The 15,603-nt window shown below is 42.6% G+C and overlaps 2 protein-coding genes across 2 annotated transcripts; one reads left to right on the plus strand and one right to left on the minus strand.

Moving 5' to 3' along the window:
- Nucleotides 1-5,756: 5,756 nt before the first annotated feature.
- On the minus strand, nt 5,757-8,113 carry LOC118288205 (small integral membrane protein 10-like protein 2A). Its single transcript, XM_035614029.2, has 2 exons — nt 7,648-8,113; nt 5,757-6,702 (listed from the first exon to the last, which is right to left on the minus strand). The coding sequence occupies exons 1-2, from the start codon at nt 7,825-7,827 to the stop codon at nt 6,682-6,684; spliced, it is 201 nt and encodes a 66-aa protein (XP_035469922.1). The 5' UTR covers nt 7,828-8,113; the 3' UTR covers nt 5,757-6,681.
- A 1,329-nt stretch (nt 8,114-9,442) lies between these two features.
- On the plus strand, nt 9,443-15,006 carry rac1b (Rac family small GTPase 1b). Its single transcript, XM_035614028.2, has 6 exons — nt 9,443-9,817; nt 11,113-11,184; nt 11,704-11,821; nt 12,076-12,138; nt 13,059-13,218; nt 13,335-15,006. The coding sequence occupies exons 1-6, from the start codon at nt 9,783-9,785 to the stop codon at nt 13,463-13,465; spliced, it is 579 nt and encodes a 192-aa protein (XP_035469921.1). The 5' UTR covers nt 9,443-9,782; the 3' UTR covers nt 13,466-15,006.
- Nucleotides 15,007-15,603: the final 597 nt, after the last annotated feature.

Genomic DNA, 15,603 nt, shown 5'->3' on the forward strand with positions numbered 1-15,603 from the left:
AGTCGACAGAAAAGCAAACAACTGACCTCCTTTTTCATGCAATGATCAAACTCGGTTCAACTGATGCACGTCTTGACTTGAAATGTGAATGATCAGTTGACCTTTTCATGGCTTCAATTTTGGAAATAATATACTCAAAACGTTGTGCCACTAAAACAGAAATGAAATATTACATTTGCATTACCATCTACCAAAAAATGAGACAGGGCATGAGAAGATACTGTGAGGCTCAAAGTGAGTCCTTTTCTGCAAGTTCAACCCAGCAGGGATGAAAGTGGTTACGCAATCCAGCAAACCCTCTTGGTGCAGCACCATCCAGTCTGGTGCCAAATGAAACCAGAGACCTAAAGCCGGACCCCAAAGTCAGACCTGGGTAAACGTGGCACATTAATTGGGGGGGTGGGTGTGAATATATCATATTGGGTACATGCATCCAGACACTGTTTATTTTCTCTACACTCCGGCACTAAGTGGTGGCTGTGACGACCTAACCATGTGTTTTAGAGGAAACCTCATTCCACAGAGATGCGTGGCACTTGAGTCGGGGGGGAAACAAAGGCGGAAAGTCCTCAGAGAGAGTGAAAATGTGTTTTTTTGACATTTCAATCTGGTGGAGACCAGGAGAGAGAAAACAGGGAAAAAGAGAGTGTTTGGTGGGGGGGGGGGGGGGGGGGGGGGGGGGGGGGGGGGGGGGGTCCGGGTGAAGCCCCTACAGTTGGGGGACCAGAAAGAGTCTTCTTTTTTACTCCACACGAGGTTCAACATACTAGCTAGATTGATGCAAAGTAGTTCGAACGCAGAAGAAATCCAATATTTGAATATTCTACGTGCTACTAGTGGGAAAATAGGTCATTTGCATTATTTCAGTGACAGCTTTTTGGAATATGTTGCAGTGTTACTGTCAATTCACGTCAGCACCGGACCTGGTCAAGCAGGGAATCCTCACTGAACGTCAGAGTACGTTCCATTAAAAGCAATTAGATCCCTGAATCTGTCTGGCAACACACACACACACACACACACACACACACACACTCTACGCTCTATTCCTCATTAATGCCATGCTAATGTGTTTATGAGTCATAAGGGAAACCTTTGAGTGTGGCCCAGATATCCCCAGTGATGAGAGTGAAAGTGAGCATGCGGGCGCAGGTTTCAGACACTTCAGGCCTGGATCAACAAGTTACACATTTGGTTTTGGTCAATTTAGAGTGTTTTAGATTAATTGGACACCAACACGAGTCTGTGGCTTAAAGTGAACATGTGCAGGGATATGGGGGGGCCGTGTGTGTGACGATGAGGGTGCATACCCCCAGGGGGACGTACGCCTGACAGAGTAGGCCGACCATCATGAGGAACGTCTGTGGTGCTCCTGACCGACTTCTCGTGACCTGATTGAGCAGTCACACCACTTCTCATGCTCCAGTCACCACGGCGATGCCCGGAGGGCGATCACCTCCTCCCTTCAAAGCGGTTGACGCCCCCGACTCATAATTACACACACACATCCAGTGATAGGCAACCGCCTCACATCCTGAACCTCGGGCTCTCTGCCTCCACCTGCCCCCCAAATCACTCGTGAGGAGCACTACTGTGTCCCAAGTTAGGGAGGAAAATTGTGGATTCACTTTATGAATTGCTGGAGCTTGTCAAGGTTATTAGAGGCATAGAAGCAACGGCACAATGTATGTGCCAGTACCAGTGGATGTGACAGGGTTTCACACCTTCCTCCTGTTGTGGAGGTTGGAGGAGGTTAATCTTTGGGTGGTGACGTTTGTGCGAGACAAAGGTCACAGGAAGCAAAGTGTGGGGCAGGATTTCCTCCTTCCTTCACTTTGGCATAAATGTCCAACTCTGCATCTCGACCACTTGATTCCTGTCACCACCTGATCCAAGGTCACAAAGTCGAGGTGATTATCTGGTGATCCAGCGACATGTATGAGTCAAGTCTTCATTTGCTGTCTGTTTGCTGAGCACAAAGGCAGCAGTGTGTGCCTGAGAACTGTGTGTGTGTGTGTGTGTGTGCGCGTGTGTGTGTGTGTGTGTGTGTGTGTGTGTGTGTGTGTGTGTGTGTGTGTGTGTGTGCGTGTGTGTGTGACATCCTACATCTACAGTACAATCCTCCTGGACCTGCTGTGGTTACATAACAAACTCCCCATGTCAATCCTGAGATTTGTTATTCTTTACCAAAGCCATCCCATGCTCTAAATTATGGAATGACAATGAATAAATGAAGCTCAGATCATCAGTAACCCAAGAAGACTTTTCTGTGATCATCAATCAAAAAGATTACGTGATCGGGATGCAGCAGCGGAGGGGCTGTAACAGTAACAGGAGATAAAAGCATAAAGCATCCATAGCTGAACTACATGATCCTTTAATACTTCTCTGTGTAATGTATAAAAAATAAGCTGTGAAGTCAAATGTAGCTTACAGTTTACACAGAAAATGTGAATGTATCACTGTACTTAATATAACGACGTTGCTGCGAGGAAAACAATGTAATATCAAGGGTAATATTTCCTCTTTTGCCATGTTCCAGCACAGAACTTATAATAGAGTTTACTTTTTCCCCAAATACTAGAGGATTTGAAGCAAATAAGTCAGATAAAACAATTTGCTCTGGAAAATATAAAAAAAAAAAACCTATAAAATGTGTCCAACAAATCAATGCAGGGATGTGCTGGATTACATAACAAACAAAAGTTCACCGCATAAAAAAATGGGAAAATGTCACATTGCCGGCTCTCAACACATTCGAATGCTCATTTGCTTGTCTGACCTATTTCAGCAGCACGATGTGGCAAATATACAACATCACATATCTGCCTCCGCCTCCACATTTCTCCCCCCACCCCCCCTCTGGCTTCCCCCTCTTCTCCTCCCCCACTCCTTTGATTCGATTTTGAGGTCAGCGCGGAGCTCATCTCAGCACCTGATCTTATCCATTGTAACACTTTGCAAATGCCTCTTGTCCGCCGGTCGACGGCATTTGAGCTGAAGGTGTGTCTGTATTTGAATAACCACAAAGAGGACGATACACACGGTGATGCTCTCTTGTGCTTCCACCAAAACCTCAAACTGAGGGTTCAGAGACTAATGGATCAAAGCTAAAATCGCGTGGATTAGTGTTTGATTACATTTGGCATTATTAATCTATTCTTTACGCATGGACGTGGTGTAATAACGTGTCATTTATAGATGCACATGCAGCTTGTTGAGTGAATAAACAACTGTGGTTTGACACACTTGGAGTTTCGAGTTTAATCTCTCGAGCATGTGTACTGTTGATTGAGTGTTGAAGTGGAAATAAAGTCAAAGATTTAATGCAGGTTTCCTCTGAGCAAACAAGTTTGTAATCTCAGGCCCTGTTTCCTGTTTGGCTGAGAAGCACAAAGATGATGGCGGACATGTCCGCAGTTTGGATTTTTATTATGAAGTGTAACAGACATCTGTGATCCAGAGCTTAAAATATGTGCTGTGGATAATTGCATTATGGTTGGTTTAACTTTCTAGGGGAACATTTTAAGAAAACTGACAAAAGACCAAGGTTACAATGGCTAGGCTAAATCAAACAGTGGATCAGTTGAGCAAAGGACACTGTGGACTATTTGCCGTAAAGGAAAGTTCAAGACTTTCTGACTGGATCGTCTCCAAAGTGTGAACAGATGTTTATTTTTGTGCGTTTGGCATCGTATGCTCCCAGAACCTATGGGCAAAAGGTTGTTGTGAAAACTTTGTAAACCTTCTCAAAGATCTTTATAGTTTAGCATTTTGAAAAATACACTTATTATACTCATATTTAGCATTCAGACATTGAACTTTCAGTAAGAAAGCAAATTTTTTTGGGGGGGTAATATGTATTTTTGCAGAACTGGACCACAGCACCACTCCAACATAGTTCATTCAAATCAACAATATATTTAAAATAAACAAATATAAGATAAACTGAGTCTATGAGAAGATATGGTTTTAAATTTTGTTTGACAGTGTATATGCAGGCTCTGACCACCAGACTCATCTGTTCACTGTTAATGTTAAAGTATAAAAGTCAACATCAAACATGTGTGCAGAGACAAATACCACACAGTTAACAAATGTGTTATTCAACACAGATTGTGGCAATTTAGCTACTGAAACGTCTCTGGAAGTGGGTTGCACAATCCCAGCCATTTGCAGTATTATCACTCTTTCACACTCAGTAAAATAAAACACATGTGAGCTGCTGCAGATGCCAAAGGCTAAAACTCTATAATCTTTACTCCATAACCCCTTTTTTTTATCTGAGGGTACAAATGGTGGTTGGCAAAAACAGAGCAAATATAACCCGACTTATCTTCCATCTACAGATCTCGCTCCCGCTCTCTGCCAGTCCTCTGTGATAACCTCATTAAAATATTTTCCTCTGTCAAATCCCTGAGAAATAAATTCCCCCCCCCCCCCCGGCCTTACATGGAAAAAACTATGGTTGCCTTGGCAACCCTGCAGCCTGGCATCAGAGCGAGTGGTTGGAATAAGTTTGCTGGGGACATTTTTTTCTCGCCATTGAGCGAGGGTGTCAGCAGTTTGGGAATCTACTTAAAAGAAGTGCACATTCAAGGGAAGTGCCAAATGATTGTGCTGGCTAAGGTGCATTCATGACAAGTAGTCCCTCTATGTATACAGGCAGAAGGCTGGTATAGAGTAGTGGGTTGCACCACTGACCTCGGTGCAGGAATTGGAGGGTTCAATTGCCACTATGACTTAAAGCAGCTTGGGACAAAAGCACCAACAAAATTGACATCATTTTTATTACGTAAATATAATATCTTATAGTGTATAATAAAATGTACCCTTGTGTATGGCACATTTTGTAAAAGTAAACTTCAAAAAAAAATAAACCACTGTTTGAATAAAACTTATCAAGAGCCCGACTGCAGATAACAAAAAAAATGGCGGCAAAGTAGAAAAACTCTTGTCTTTGTTGTTTGCTATTGTGTTTGTTGATTTGTCGTTGTGTTTTGTGATTTGTGATTAGTCGTTGTTATTTGCATTTCAGGGCCACCGTATTAAACTTATTATTATTATTATGCACCAATAACAGATGACACGTAGCAATAAACAGGTATTGTATATATACATTACATGAATAATTCTCCCCTGGGTTAGTAATAATTGTCCTCTTCAAAGAGACTTACAGCTCATGGGGATCCAGTAAGTGATACGCTGCTTCCCCCGTGTGGACACATCAGGTACTGGCTAACAGAGGAAGTAGGCTTCAGTGTCTTTTGGACAATTTTAAATAACTATATTACAATAAATCAAACAGAAATTAAATGAAGATGTGTATTTTTCTTTTTAAATGTCATTTACTGGGTCATAATTGAACTAAAAACATTTTAACGGGACAATTATTTCGCTTTTTTTTCTCTTTACTGAATTAATAGTCTATTTTTTAATTTTGACATTAATTTTCCTTGCCTTTTTAATGTCTATTGAAATGACCTTGGTTTGGTGGGTTTGTCCAGTGTTTGTAAATGTGGCAGGGTGACAGTTCACAGACCACACAAGGGACTTTAACTGAAACCTCAGAGTAATATATGAAGCTTTCGAAATGGATGTGATCGGAGAAGTTTCTATTTCAAAACGACAGGAATAAATATGAACAAAAAAAATTATACCTGGAAGATGTGGACATATGTAACTCTTGTAAAAGTTAAAGTAGAAAATAGCACTTTGCCAACTTATAGAAGAGTTACAAAGAAAGGCAGAGAATAGTGATTTCATTAATTTATTTCTTTTCAGATTCAATCATCCTCAACTCTGTGAAGTCAAAACCCAATATGAACATTAATCACAGGAATCAACACGTGGGATAAACGCAAACGCTACAAAAAATGTTTTGAAGGTAACATTTTCCACTTGTGCCACTTTTCCAGTACAGAAACACAACAGTGATGAACCATGTGTGTACAGAAACAGAAAGAACCCATGCAGTGATTCCCTTTGCACTTAATGACAGACGATAAATTCCCAGTTGAACAGTTGTGGTAGCTGTCGTCTTATCCTACGCAAAAAACAAGACCATGTACCGCTTATCCAGCAAACCCCAGCCTCAAATAAAGTGTCCAAGCCACAGCTACAGACATGCTTGCTTGTGTCATGCCGTGTAGATGTTTACTTTTTGAATTCAAGCGAAGCTGTTCCAGTTTTCTTTTTCTTTTTTTTCCCCTGTGAGACAATAAGGAGAAGCTACTGAGTTCCACAGCAACAATCTTTTTCCACGCAGTCGTCACTACCCAGAGAAGAGGCAGCGTCCAAATCCACCCCTCCATCCGACTCGGTCTTCACAAACAGGTCGAGTGGCTCCTGAAACTTATGGCGGCAAGTTGAAAAGGTTGTGAAGCATCTTTCCCCTCCACCCTCGCACATCACCACTGACTGACCTCCGGTCGTTTTTCTCAGACGCCACCGCTGTTCCTCCTCCCCCCGCTCGCAAAAAAAGGCACTGGGCTCGTGGGATGAGGGGATGACCGCGCAGACCGGCCGTGTCACATTATTGCATCGCCACACCAGTTTGCAGAATTAAAATCCCCTCTGCACGCATGGCTGCGCAGCGTCGGCCAGTTTTTCTCGGAGGACTGAAACATGTCAGTGCTCAAAGCGACTGCTCTGAGTCCAAACGCAGGCACCGAAGGATGATCAGTGGATTTCAATGTGCACCTGTGAAGAGATGAGCAGGCTGTCGGTTACCGATGAACACATGAAGGGAAATATTAATCGACGACTGATCTCAAGCGTTTAATGAGCAGCATGTGCTACTTGTTGTCAGTTTATTAGGTACAAGATTCATTTCGGAGGGCGTGGTTTGCGATGCTGCTGAACGGTTAATGCATTTAGAGCTAAAATGAAAAGGCACTTAACTCCGTTAGATGAAAATTCACAGGCTAAAAGTTTAGAAATGAATCATTTAAATGCGGACCGTCGTTGGACCTGTCAGTTCCACTGTAAACAATACAGGCAAAGGAAAATTTCTGTTTCAGTTGAAGCAGTCTTGTTTGTGTAAGGGTCCGTTGGTGTGTAAACACAGTGACATGAGTTAAATTGAAGAGAAACAATGAGTGGTAGTGTCACAAAATGTCTCATTTAATTGTCTTTAATTGGTCGAAATGCCATGTAGTCATTTTATGAGGAAAAAAAGGCCAAATGTATTCGCTGGTTGACGTGAAAATCATCTACTTGTGTTTGTCTTCATGAAATTAAATTCCTTTGATGGAAATAGAGTAAGACCAGTAAATCTGCTGGTATTAGCTTGTTGCAGATATATTGGCAGATAAGAAATCAGAAAACAGGTCGCAATAAAAAAAAATAAAAAAACCCCAAATGAAATTATATCGAAATCTCAATGATTCATATCATTTCATTTAGTTAATTGTTTACATTTAGTGTTAACATATCAGATCTTGTAATGTGGTCAAATTATAAGAAAATTATTTGTATTGTTATTATTATTGATCTGCACCACAAACGTCAGCCACCAAAATGAACACAACACCGTCGTGTCCGAACAACGTGTGTTCATACAGGCAATACGTTTGTGAACATGAACTACAACTACCACGGATCAGAACATGAATAATGACATACACTGAGGGCTGAAGTGATTACCTGTAATCTGACATTAAACATCATCGAGGCGACGAGGTAGATGTAAGGGAACCTGATTCGCAGTCGCCATGCGAGATCGAAAAATATCAACAAAGTCCTCGTTAAGCCTTTGCAGAAGACTCCGTAAGAGCGACCGGCGGAGCCCGAGAACCGGAGCACCAGGTAGGTCAGACCCGCCATGGAGGCGACGTCTGCCCCGGAGCTTTCAACGGTGACGGGGTCAGCTAGTGAGGCGGGCGGGCGAGGGAAGCGGACACTGGTGCGGGACAGTTCATGTTTCTATCGCTGTCCGGCTCCGAGCTCCATTTCTTTTCCGCACACACGGGCTCGTTGTGTTGGCAGCGGAGGTGCTCCACCCCGATCGGCTCTGACTTCCGCAGATCCCCGATGTCACCGGAGGACAGGTGACGGTGCGACACACGGATGTTGAAAGAATCGCTACAGGGCCCTGGTTTCCCCGAGTGCAGACTCTCAGGCAGAGGGACCTAACGCAAAAAGTTACCAGGGATAAATGATCGCTACAAATGACGAAACGAACTAAATATGAACTTTAAAAAACAAACAAGTGATGGGTGAAAAATAGACTCAAATTTATTTTGCTGTTTATTTTGTGGTTTCATGTTCAAATATGTTTTAAGCATAAAATCCCATAAGGAAAATTCGTCCTGAATAACTTACACAATATCTATCAGTTTATCAGTTTATCTTCATAAACAGGTGCCGAAAGGCAACCCATCATAAACATGACATCTTTTTTATCTATTCATTTAATGATTTTCCATAAATTACAATAATTTATTTTAAGAATACACCATTTTCTAATGTACATATAGCTGAATTATTGTATATTTACAGCTAAAATAGAAAATGTAAAGTTAGAAAGTGGAACGTACAGTGCAAGTCAAAAGCATGTAGGTCGGATATTTTGTTTTAACCCATTTGGTGCATGAGGTGCATTTGTGCTCCTGTACCTCAGAGTTTGAACGTGCATGCTGACTAAAAATAGTTCATGACGAAATGTGATTACTGCCTAGTATGCTGTGCTTACACACATCTCCATATATATTGTTTAGACATTGGGCAACAACCTACACATCTACGCCGATCAAACTTGTAAATATTTCCAGAGTGTTTGAATATGTTTTGTAATGTAATAAATTACTTAATGTATATAATGGAGCTGGTTGATGTAGTACATTGGCAGTGTGCCTAGATTTGAATATGATTTGTGGGTACAGTGTAACTATTTTCCTGTTGCACTTGTAACACGGACAGTTTTCTGAGATCATATGACTTATTTAACATCAGAGCGATGGGGCGAGGGAAGTAGATCACTGATTGTTTTTAACAATGGTCAATTAACAATTGGTGTGTTTGGCACGGCTACATCAGCTTTTCGGTTTCGTGGAGAAAACTTGTTTGTAGGATCAATTCAGTGCTGGTTTTAATCTGATTACCAGATATTTTTTGCAAGGGACGGGTACACAACCTGTAAGGCCGGGAACAGGGAATACAAAGACCCGCGTAAACAAGGCGGCTTGTTGAGCTGACGTCAGTTCCTTACTGCGTGTCACACTCTAACTAGTCCGTCCTTTTGTTTTGTTTTTTAATTTATTTTCTATCATTTCTTTTGACAAATCAACTAAAAAAATTATATATTTTAAACGGCAAAAACACCCTGATGAATGTTATGTGGTTACGGCCTGTAAATGTAGAGAAACTGGTGGGTTGTCAGCGGTTTGTTCTGCGCTCTCTTCGGTGGGCGTATCCACCCCGGTACACCGGATGCAGCATCTGGCGGTGGCGGTGGCTAGCTTCATTTTTTTTTCTTCAGGGGTGGTGGCCGCTGTTTTGCTTCACAGCTTCCCCCGATCGGCCGACGAAAGCATGGGAATGTCGAGCGCCGATTTCTGACCAAACTCGCGTTAAAGTGCTCGACAAGTTGCCGCAAGTTCGCCGCGAGCTCTTCCCAGCGCCCCCAGGAGCTCCGCCGCGAAGCCGAAGGCCGGTGAAAGGCGACGTCGTCGGGACACTTTCCACCAGCGAAGCGAGCCCGCGGACAAAGGAAGCGAGACGTGCGAGCTAACGCTAGCGGGCTCCCGGGGCTAACGTAGCATTCCTGTGGCCGCGGCGCAATGCAGGCCATCAAGTGTGTCGTCGTCGGAGACGGGTGAGTCCTCTCCGCGGAGCCGCCTTCCAAGTGCCCGCCTCCCGCCTCCCCCCCCCCTCTCCCGGCGTTTCAGCGCAGACGGCGACGTGTAGCATCGCAACCCGCTGTCAGCGGGCTGAGCTCACGCTAAAACGCCTTTCTGCTCGGGACGAGTAAAGTTAGTTGGCGACCTTTGACCTCCCGACCCGTGCGCGCCACACGCGTGTCCTCGCCCGTGTCGCACATTAATCTCGTGCACCTGATCGCGTCGAGGTAATCGCGACTTCGCACGACGACCCCGTGTGCGAGCGGCCGGTCATTCCATCTCTCGGTGAAGTTTCCTTGTTGGGCGAGTCGCACGCAGATCCCGGGGTCCCGGATCCCATCTGCAACCAGGGTTCTAAAACACTTGGCAACAGTTGCTTACCTCGGGGAGCGACGAGAGGACCCGCGCCCCTGGTCCACCGCGGGACGTGTCGTGTGGGGCCCCGATCTGATCTTGTTTTTTCAGTGGGTTTTGGAAGTTCAAGTGAAACGCGACGGTATTCGACGGTCGTGTGGAGGATTCGTATCCAGTGTGTCTGTGTGAGAGGTGATGTGACTTGTGCCGGTCAGGGTGTGGTGGATGCCACAGCAGCACAGTCACTGGGCCCGTGTGACCGTGCTCACTTCATTTTCGATTCTGACTAACAGGGTCAAAATCTCGAGGCTGCAACATTTGACATTTCTTACTTGGTAAATATGCCCCCTCTGATAATATTGTGTGGGTTGTTTGAGATTGCTTTTATCAATGAAAAGTGCTCTATAAATGACATTTAATATTATTATTATTATTATCTTGCAAAAAGCAAACTCCCTCCCACACGATTGAACGTCTGTTTTTCCCAAGGAAAGGGACGAGGTGGGGTTTTAGTTAAGTGTCTGGTTTTGACTTCGAGGCGTCGATTGGAGCAGAAACTGATTTTCGTCCCCCCGATTATCCAGGTAGCACGTTTGCAAAAATCAATCGTGGACATTCAGAGCATTTCTTTAACAGCCAGCAGAAGCTCACGGGTTCGAGGTCCTCGACGTGAATGTGTGCTGATATCTTAAGTGGATTTTTTAGCCAAAACAAGGAATCTGAAAATGACCATTTGAGCTCGGTGAACACATGTTGGGCATTTGTTGCTCATGAGCTTCTACATAAGCTCAAAGCCCAAGTTGCACAACAGAATGATTTTTTCCCTGTCCCTGTCTTTTCCGGGGGTCTCGGACTTTAGTGTTTATGGAATCATAAACGCTAAACTATTAATCCTCCCTCTCCTTCTCCCCCCCAGAGCTGTGGGTAAGACCTGCCTGCTCATCAGCTATACCACCAATGCCTTTCCTGGAGAGTACATCCCCACAGTGTGAGTATCTGGAGACTGCAGCCCAGCATGAATGATTTATTTGTCAGACCTGGAGCCGATCGACACTATCGGCCCATTGTTCGCGTCCGCCCTTTTTTTCTGTTTAGTCGCTGCATGATTTAGGCGTTATCTTAGTTTTCAGTTGCCTTTTTTTAAAGATGGAAATTTGTTTGCCTGCAGAACAGGTTATAATCATTGCCGTAAACAGCAACTGAGATTTAGGGAAATGCGGATAGCGGGAGGTTACGAGTAAAACCTGCACCCTATCTGATTCTTGCGCATGGACTGGCTCAGTAGGTAGTTAATAAACAACATGTTGGGTTTGGCCGAGTCAGAGTTAAAGGGTGATGATTCATGTTTAAGAGAGAGAGAGCTGAAGAGGCTTAGCCGCTCAGTTAAGAACCTGTTTTCCACTTCTGTCCTTTCACATTCTGCGTACGTATTATTTTGTTTTTGATCAGTCTATATATCAAGCATAATGTGTTAACTGGCTTGTTTCCAAATCGTCACTTCTATCAGGTTTGACAACTACTCCGCCAATGTTATGGTTGACGGGAAGCCGGTGAACCTGGGCCTGTGGGATACAGCCGGACAGGAAGATTACGACAGGCTCCGCCCACTGTCCTACCCTCAGACGGTACAATAAAAAAAAAAACAGTTTGACAACGTTCTGTTATATTTCACTTGTTATTCTTCTCTATGACTTGTGCCATTTGATTTAAGTATGTTTTGATGCGAGTGGTGTCCTTGCAAAATGAACTCAGGATGAATAAAGTAGAGTGGGGGGAAAACACCACACTTTTGTGACAAGAACCCAGGATTTTTTTTTCCTGTTCTCAGCAGGAAGTGGTTGTTATGGGCTCTGATTGTATTGGTTTTGTTTTTCATCAGGATGTGTTTCTCATCTGCTTTTCACTTGTGAGCCCTGCGTCGTTTGAAAACGTCCGTGCCAAGGTGAGTTGACTCGTCGTGGATCTGTTTGAGTACACGGTCTGGAGACAGAGGTCTGTGTTGATACTGTGTTGATTATTTTTATGGGATAACTCAGATTTGTAAAGATGTAAGTCTTTATTTAATTCATGAAGGCCTCTGCTGAAATTTAAAGTGTTTTGTTCCACATCTGAGCAGAAACACAATATAACATAATAAAATAATGTTCTTAAATTAGTATATGTTTACTGCATTTATCTGTCTGGAGTATGATTAAACACCACAAGGTTAACAGGGATTGAAATGTAATAATGCACTCAGCATTTCTACAGAATGCAAAAACCCTGTGCTGACAAAGTGAAAACTAAAGAGCTCAGAGTGACATATTTACTAATACTTTAAGTCACATTGCTCTTAAAGAAAAATTTTAACTAAGGGAAGATAGTTGACTGCGCTTAAAATAGATAACTTTCCCAGCTACAAGTTATATCTTCTTTGTTCATTCATTTGAACAGACCCGGTCCTTAAACACAGCAGCGTTGCCAAGGCAGGGACTCCTGCCACAAAGTTGAACCAGGCGCTGGAACACGTTTGACCAATCAAATCCATTCAAGTGTACATTCCCGGTGGATCACTTTGTAACATGAACATCGTATTTCTGCTGTTTACCTTGTGATCGCTGCTACGAAAGATGAAATAGTTTCCACCATGATAACTTTTCAGAGTTGTAAAATCCTGCCTGTTACTATTATATATCGCTCTGCAGTGTTTTGGCGTCTTACTGCAGGGATGTTTTCAGCGTGAATCCCTGGTTATCCACTACTGCAGCTCAGGGTTACATGACACCACTTTGTATACGTGAAACCTTTATAAACCTGCAAATAAAGATAATGCCGGTTGAGCAGTATATGCCCTCTAACCGCTCAGTGTTGTGGTCTCTGCAGTGGTACCCTGAGGTGAGACACCATTGTCCCAACACCCCCATCATCTTGGTTGGCACCAAGCTGGATCTGAGAGACGACAAGGACACCATAGAGAAACTGAAGGAGAAGAAACTGGGAGCAATTTCCTATCCCCAAGGACTGGCAATGGCCAAGGAGATTGGTAACAGCCCTCATCATCTTAACTGACTTTTTAATCTGGTATTTTATGCTGAAATATTTAAAGAAAAGAGGAAAAAAGTATTTAGACCAGTGTCTTTCTCTATGCCATTCCCTCAGGTTCCGTCAAGTACCTGGAGTGCTCAGCTCTGACCCAGCGTGGCCTTAAAACTGTGTTTGACGAGGCCATCCGGGCCGTCCTCTGCCCTCCACCTGCCAAGAAGAAGAAGAGAATCTGCTCTCTCATCTAAGACTTCCTCTGTTTGAACCGGTTACAGGGGAACACGACCGCCAGTGGTGAGGGTGGCTAATGACACAGGAGAAACACACCAGTATACACACAAAACAATGTACTTCAGTTTCTTTCCTTCCATAAGTGTAGCTTCAGCAGTTCTACCAACCATTTCCATGAAAAAAAATTTGACGTAGGTTCAGATTTAGGAGAAAGGGGTTGAATGATTTTAGACCCTACGTTTTTTTTCCTAACAACATATATGTATAGACGAGACTGAACTTTTGAAATTCTTGAGGCCTTCTGAAATGGATTGGATGTTTTGTAAAAAATGGACCGTGGAATGTTTTCAATTAGTTCTTCCACTGTTTGTCCACCCCCTCTTTTGTTTACAGTCGGTTGGTTGTTTGTCTCGAGTGGAAGAATCATTGCCAAATACATTCTGCACACATACTGTATTTTAGCCAAAAAGAAAGCCTTTGTTCTTTTGTGTCAAACATCCGAAATACAGCTGACAATTAGTTGCTGCTTGTTCATCTTCGGCATATTATCAATTTCAGTTTTCCTTTGTTGTGAGGGCAGTCGAGTGTCATTGCACTGTCAACGAGGAACTCAAAGTGACCATCTGTGGAGTTCCTGCCTCAAATTACCATTCGTGTACCATAATCTCTTCTCACCGGGATTTAGTTTGCAGTCCGAGCATGTGATCTGTGGTAATTCATTTTCATGGGTCGGACGCCCCGAGGCATACTGAAGAATCACACTGCGCACTACCGGTGCTAATCATCCCAGAAAAACCTAAAGGATCCAGTATTTTACATGTGTTGGCTCCAATTTGACCTGTTGAGTTTATGGTGTTTTTATTTTCCTCTCTGCAATATTACACTAGAAATTGTTTCAACTGTGTAGCTGCCCAGGAGCACAAAGCTGAAAACTTAACTAGATAATGGATTAGAACTGTTTCGGTGTTTTGGTGGTGGGGATCAAGAGCACCTTTAATGCTCTGTGGGCATTTATCAGAAACCTTTTGTGCAGTACATTTGATTTTTAATAGCATCACTACTGGCTAAGCAATGTTACTAAGAGCATTTCTGCCTGCTAATAACAGTAACAAAGCTACTGTCGGTGATGGTGTAGTATACATGTACTCATTTTTGTTATAATCATGTAATTGACCATTTTGTATCTTTCGCCACAGAAGTTCCACTTCACTCACTGTATTGTTTAACTAACACTATGAATATCTTTTGTTTATTACCTCTACAGTTAACGCTACCTTAATCTCCCTGCAAGCCTCGCTTTTTGTAATTAATGCTGATAGCATGTATGTGCAACATATACTGAAAACTAAGATTAGAATTGCTACAGTTATATTTTTTGCCTATTTACAAAAATGTATTTGAACTACTAGATCAGGGGTTAAGTACATGTTGCTCATCTGTATTGTATTCAGACATCAAGCTGTGCTTTAATTCAAGCCAATGTTGTGACTCTTAAGTTTTATGGACAAAAGCTGTTGTCACTTTTTGAAAAAGCCAATAAATTCAAGACAAAAACGGACTCTTTGTTGGGCAATGCAACCTCAAAAGAAAAAAAATCAGCGGCTAAATTGATAGTGAAAATAATTGTTAGTAGCGGTCGTACACAATCGTTCAGTTTTGATGGACACAACTTTTGAAAGCTAAAATAAGGTTAATTCTTAGCTCTGACGTTCCTGGAAAACAGATGCCAAGAATGAACAAGATTAGGATATAATTCAGTTCAGAAACTTACCAGATTTCTGCTTTTTTTTAAATTGAATTGTACTTTGTTTTGATTGACAGTAGGGGGGTTTTCATGCAACTATGTTAACTAATGATGCTGTTAAACTGGACTACATTTTATTAAGGTGTTTCTCACCAGCATGTAATGCAGTGCAGCATGACCTCAGCAATATACATAAAGATGAATTAACACTTCAATGACATTGACAATTTAATCTAACTAAATGTAGAATTTGTAGAAAATCTTCAGTTCTCTTATTTGAATGCACCAACATACGTTTTCTGAAGGCATAATATTATAGATAAAACTCCCATCAGAGGCCCATCTGTTTCGACAGGTGGGGTTGAGGGGAGAGGAAGTGTGTATATCTTATATTTTAGATAATAAAAAAAA

This window comes from Scophthalmus maximus, chromosome 17 (genome assembly GCF_022379125.1).
Source record: "Scophthalmus maximus strain ysfricsl-2021 chromosome 17, ASM2237912v1, whole genome shotgun sequence".
Classification (NCBI taxonomy): domain Eukaryota; kingdom Metazoa; phylum Chordata; class Actinopteri; order Pleuronectiformes; family Scophthalmidae; genus Scophthalmus; species Scophthalmus maximus.

Coding starts and splice junctions, on each gene's coding strand:
- rac1b (XM_035614028.2), top strand. CDS start 9,783: ATGCAGGCCATCAAGTGTGTCGTCGTCGGAGACGG. Junction 9,818..11,112: donor TGTGTCGTCGTCGGAGACGG/GTGAGTCCTCTC, acceptor TCTCCCCCCCAG/AGCTGTGGGTAAGACCTGCC. Junction 11,822..12,075: donor CACTGTCCTACCCTCAGACG/GTACAATAAAAA, acceptor GTTTTTCATCAG/GATGTGTTTCTCATCTGCTT.
- LOC118288205 (XM_035614029.2), bottom strand. CDS start 7,827: ATGGCGGGTCTGACCTACCTGGTGCTCCGGTTCTCGGGCTCCGCCGGT. Junction 6,703..7,647: donor TGTTTAATGTCAGATTACAG/GTAATCACTTCA, acceptor ATCTCTTCACAG/GTGCACATTGAAATCCACTG.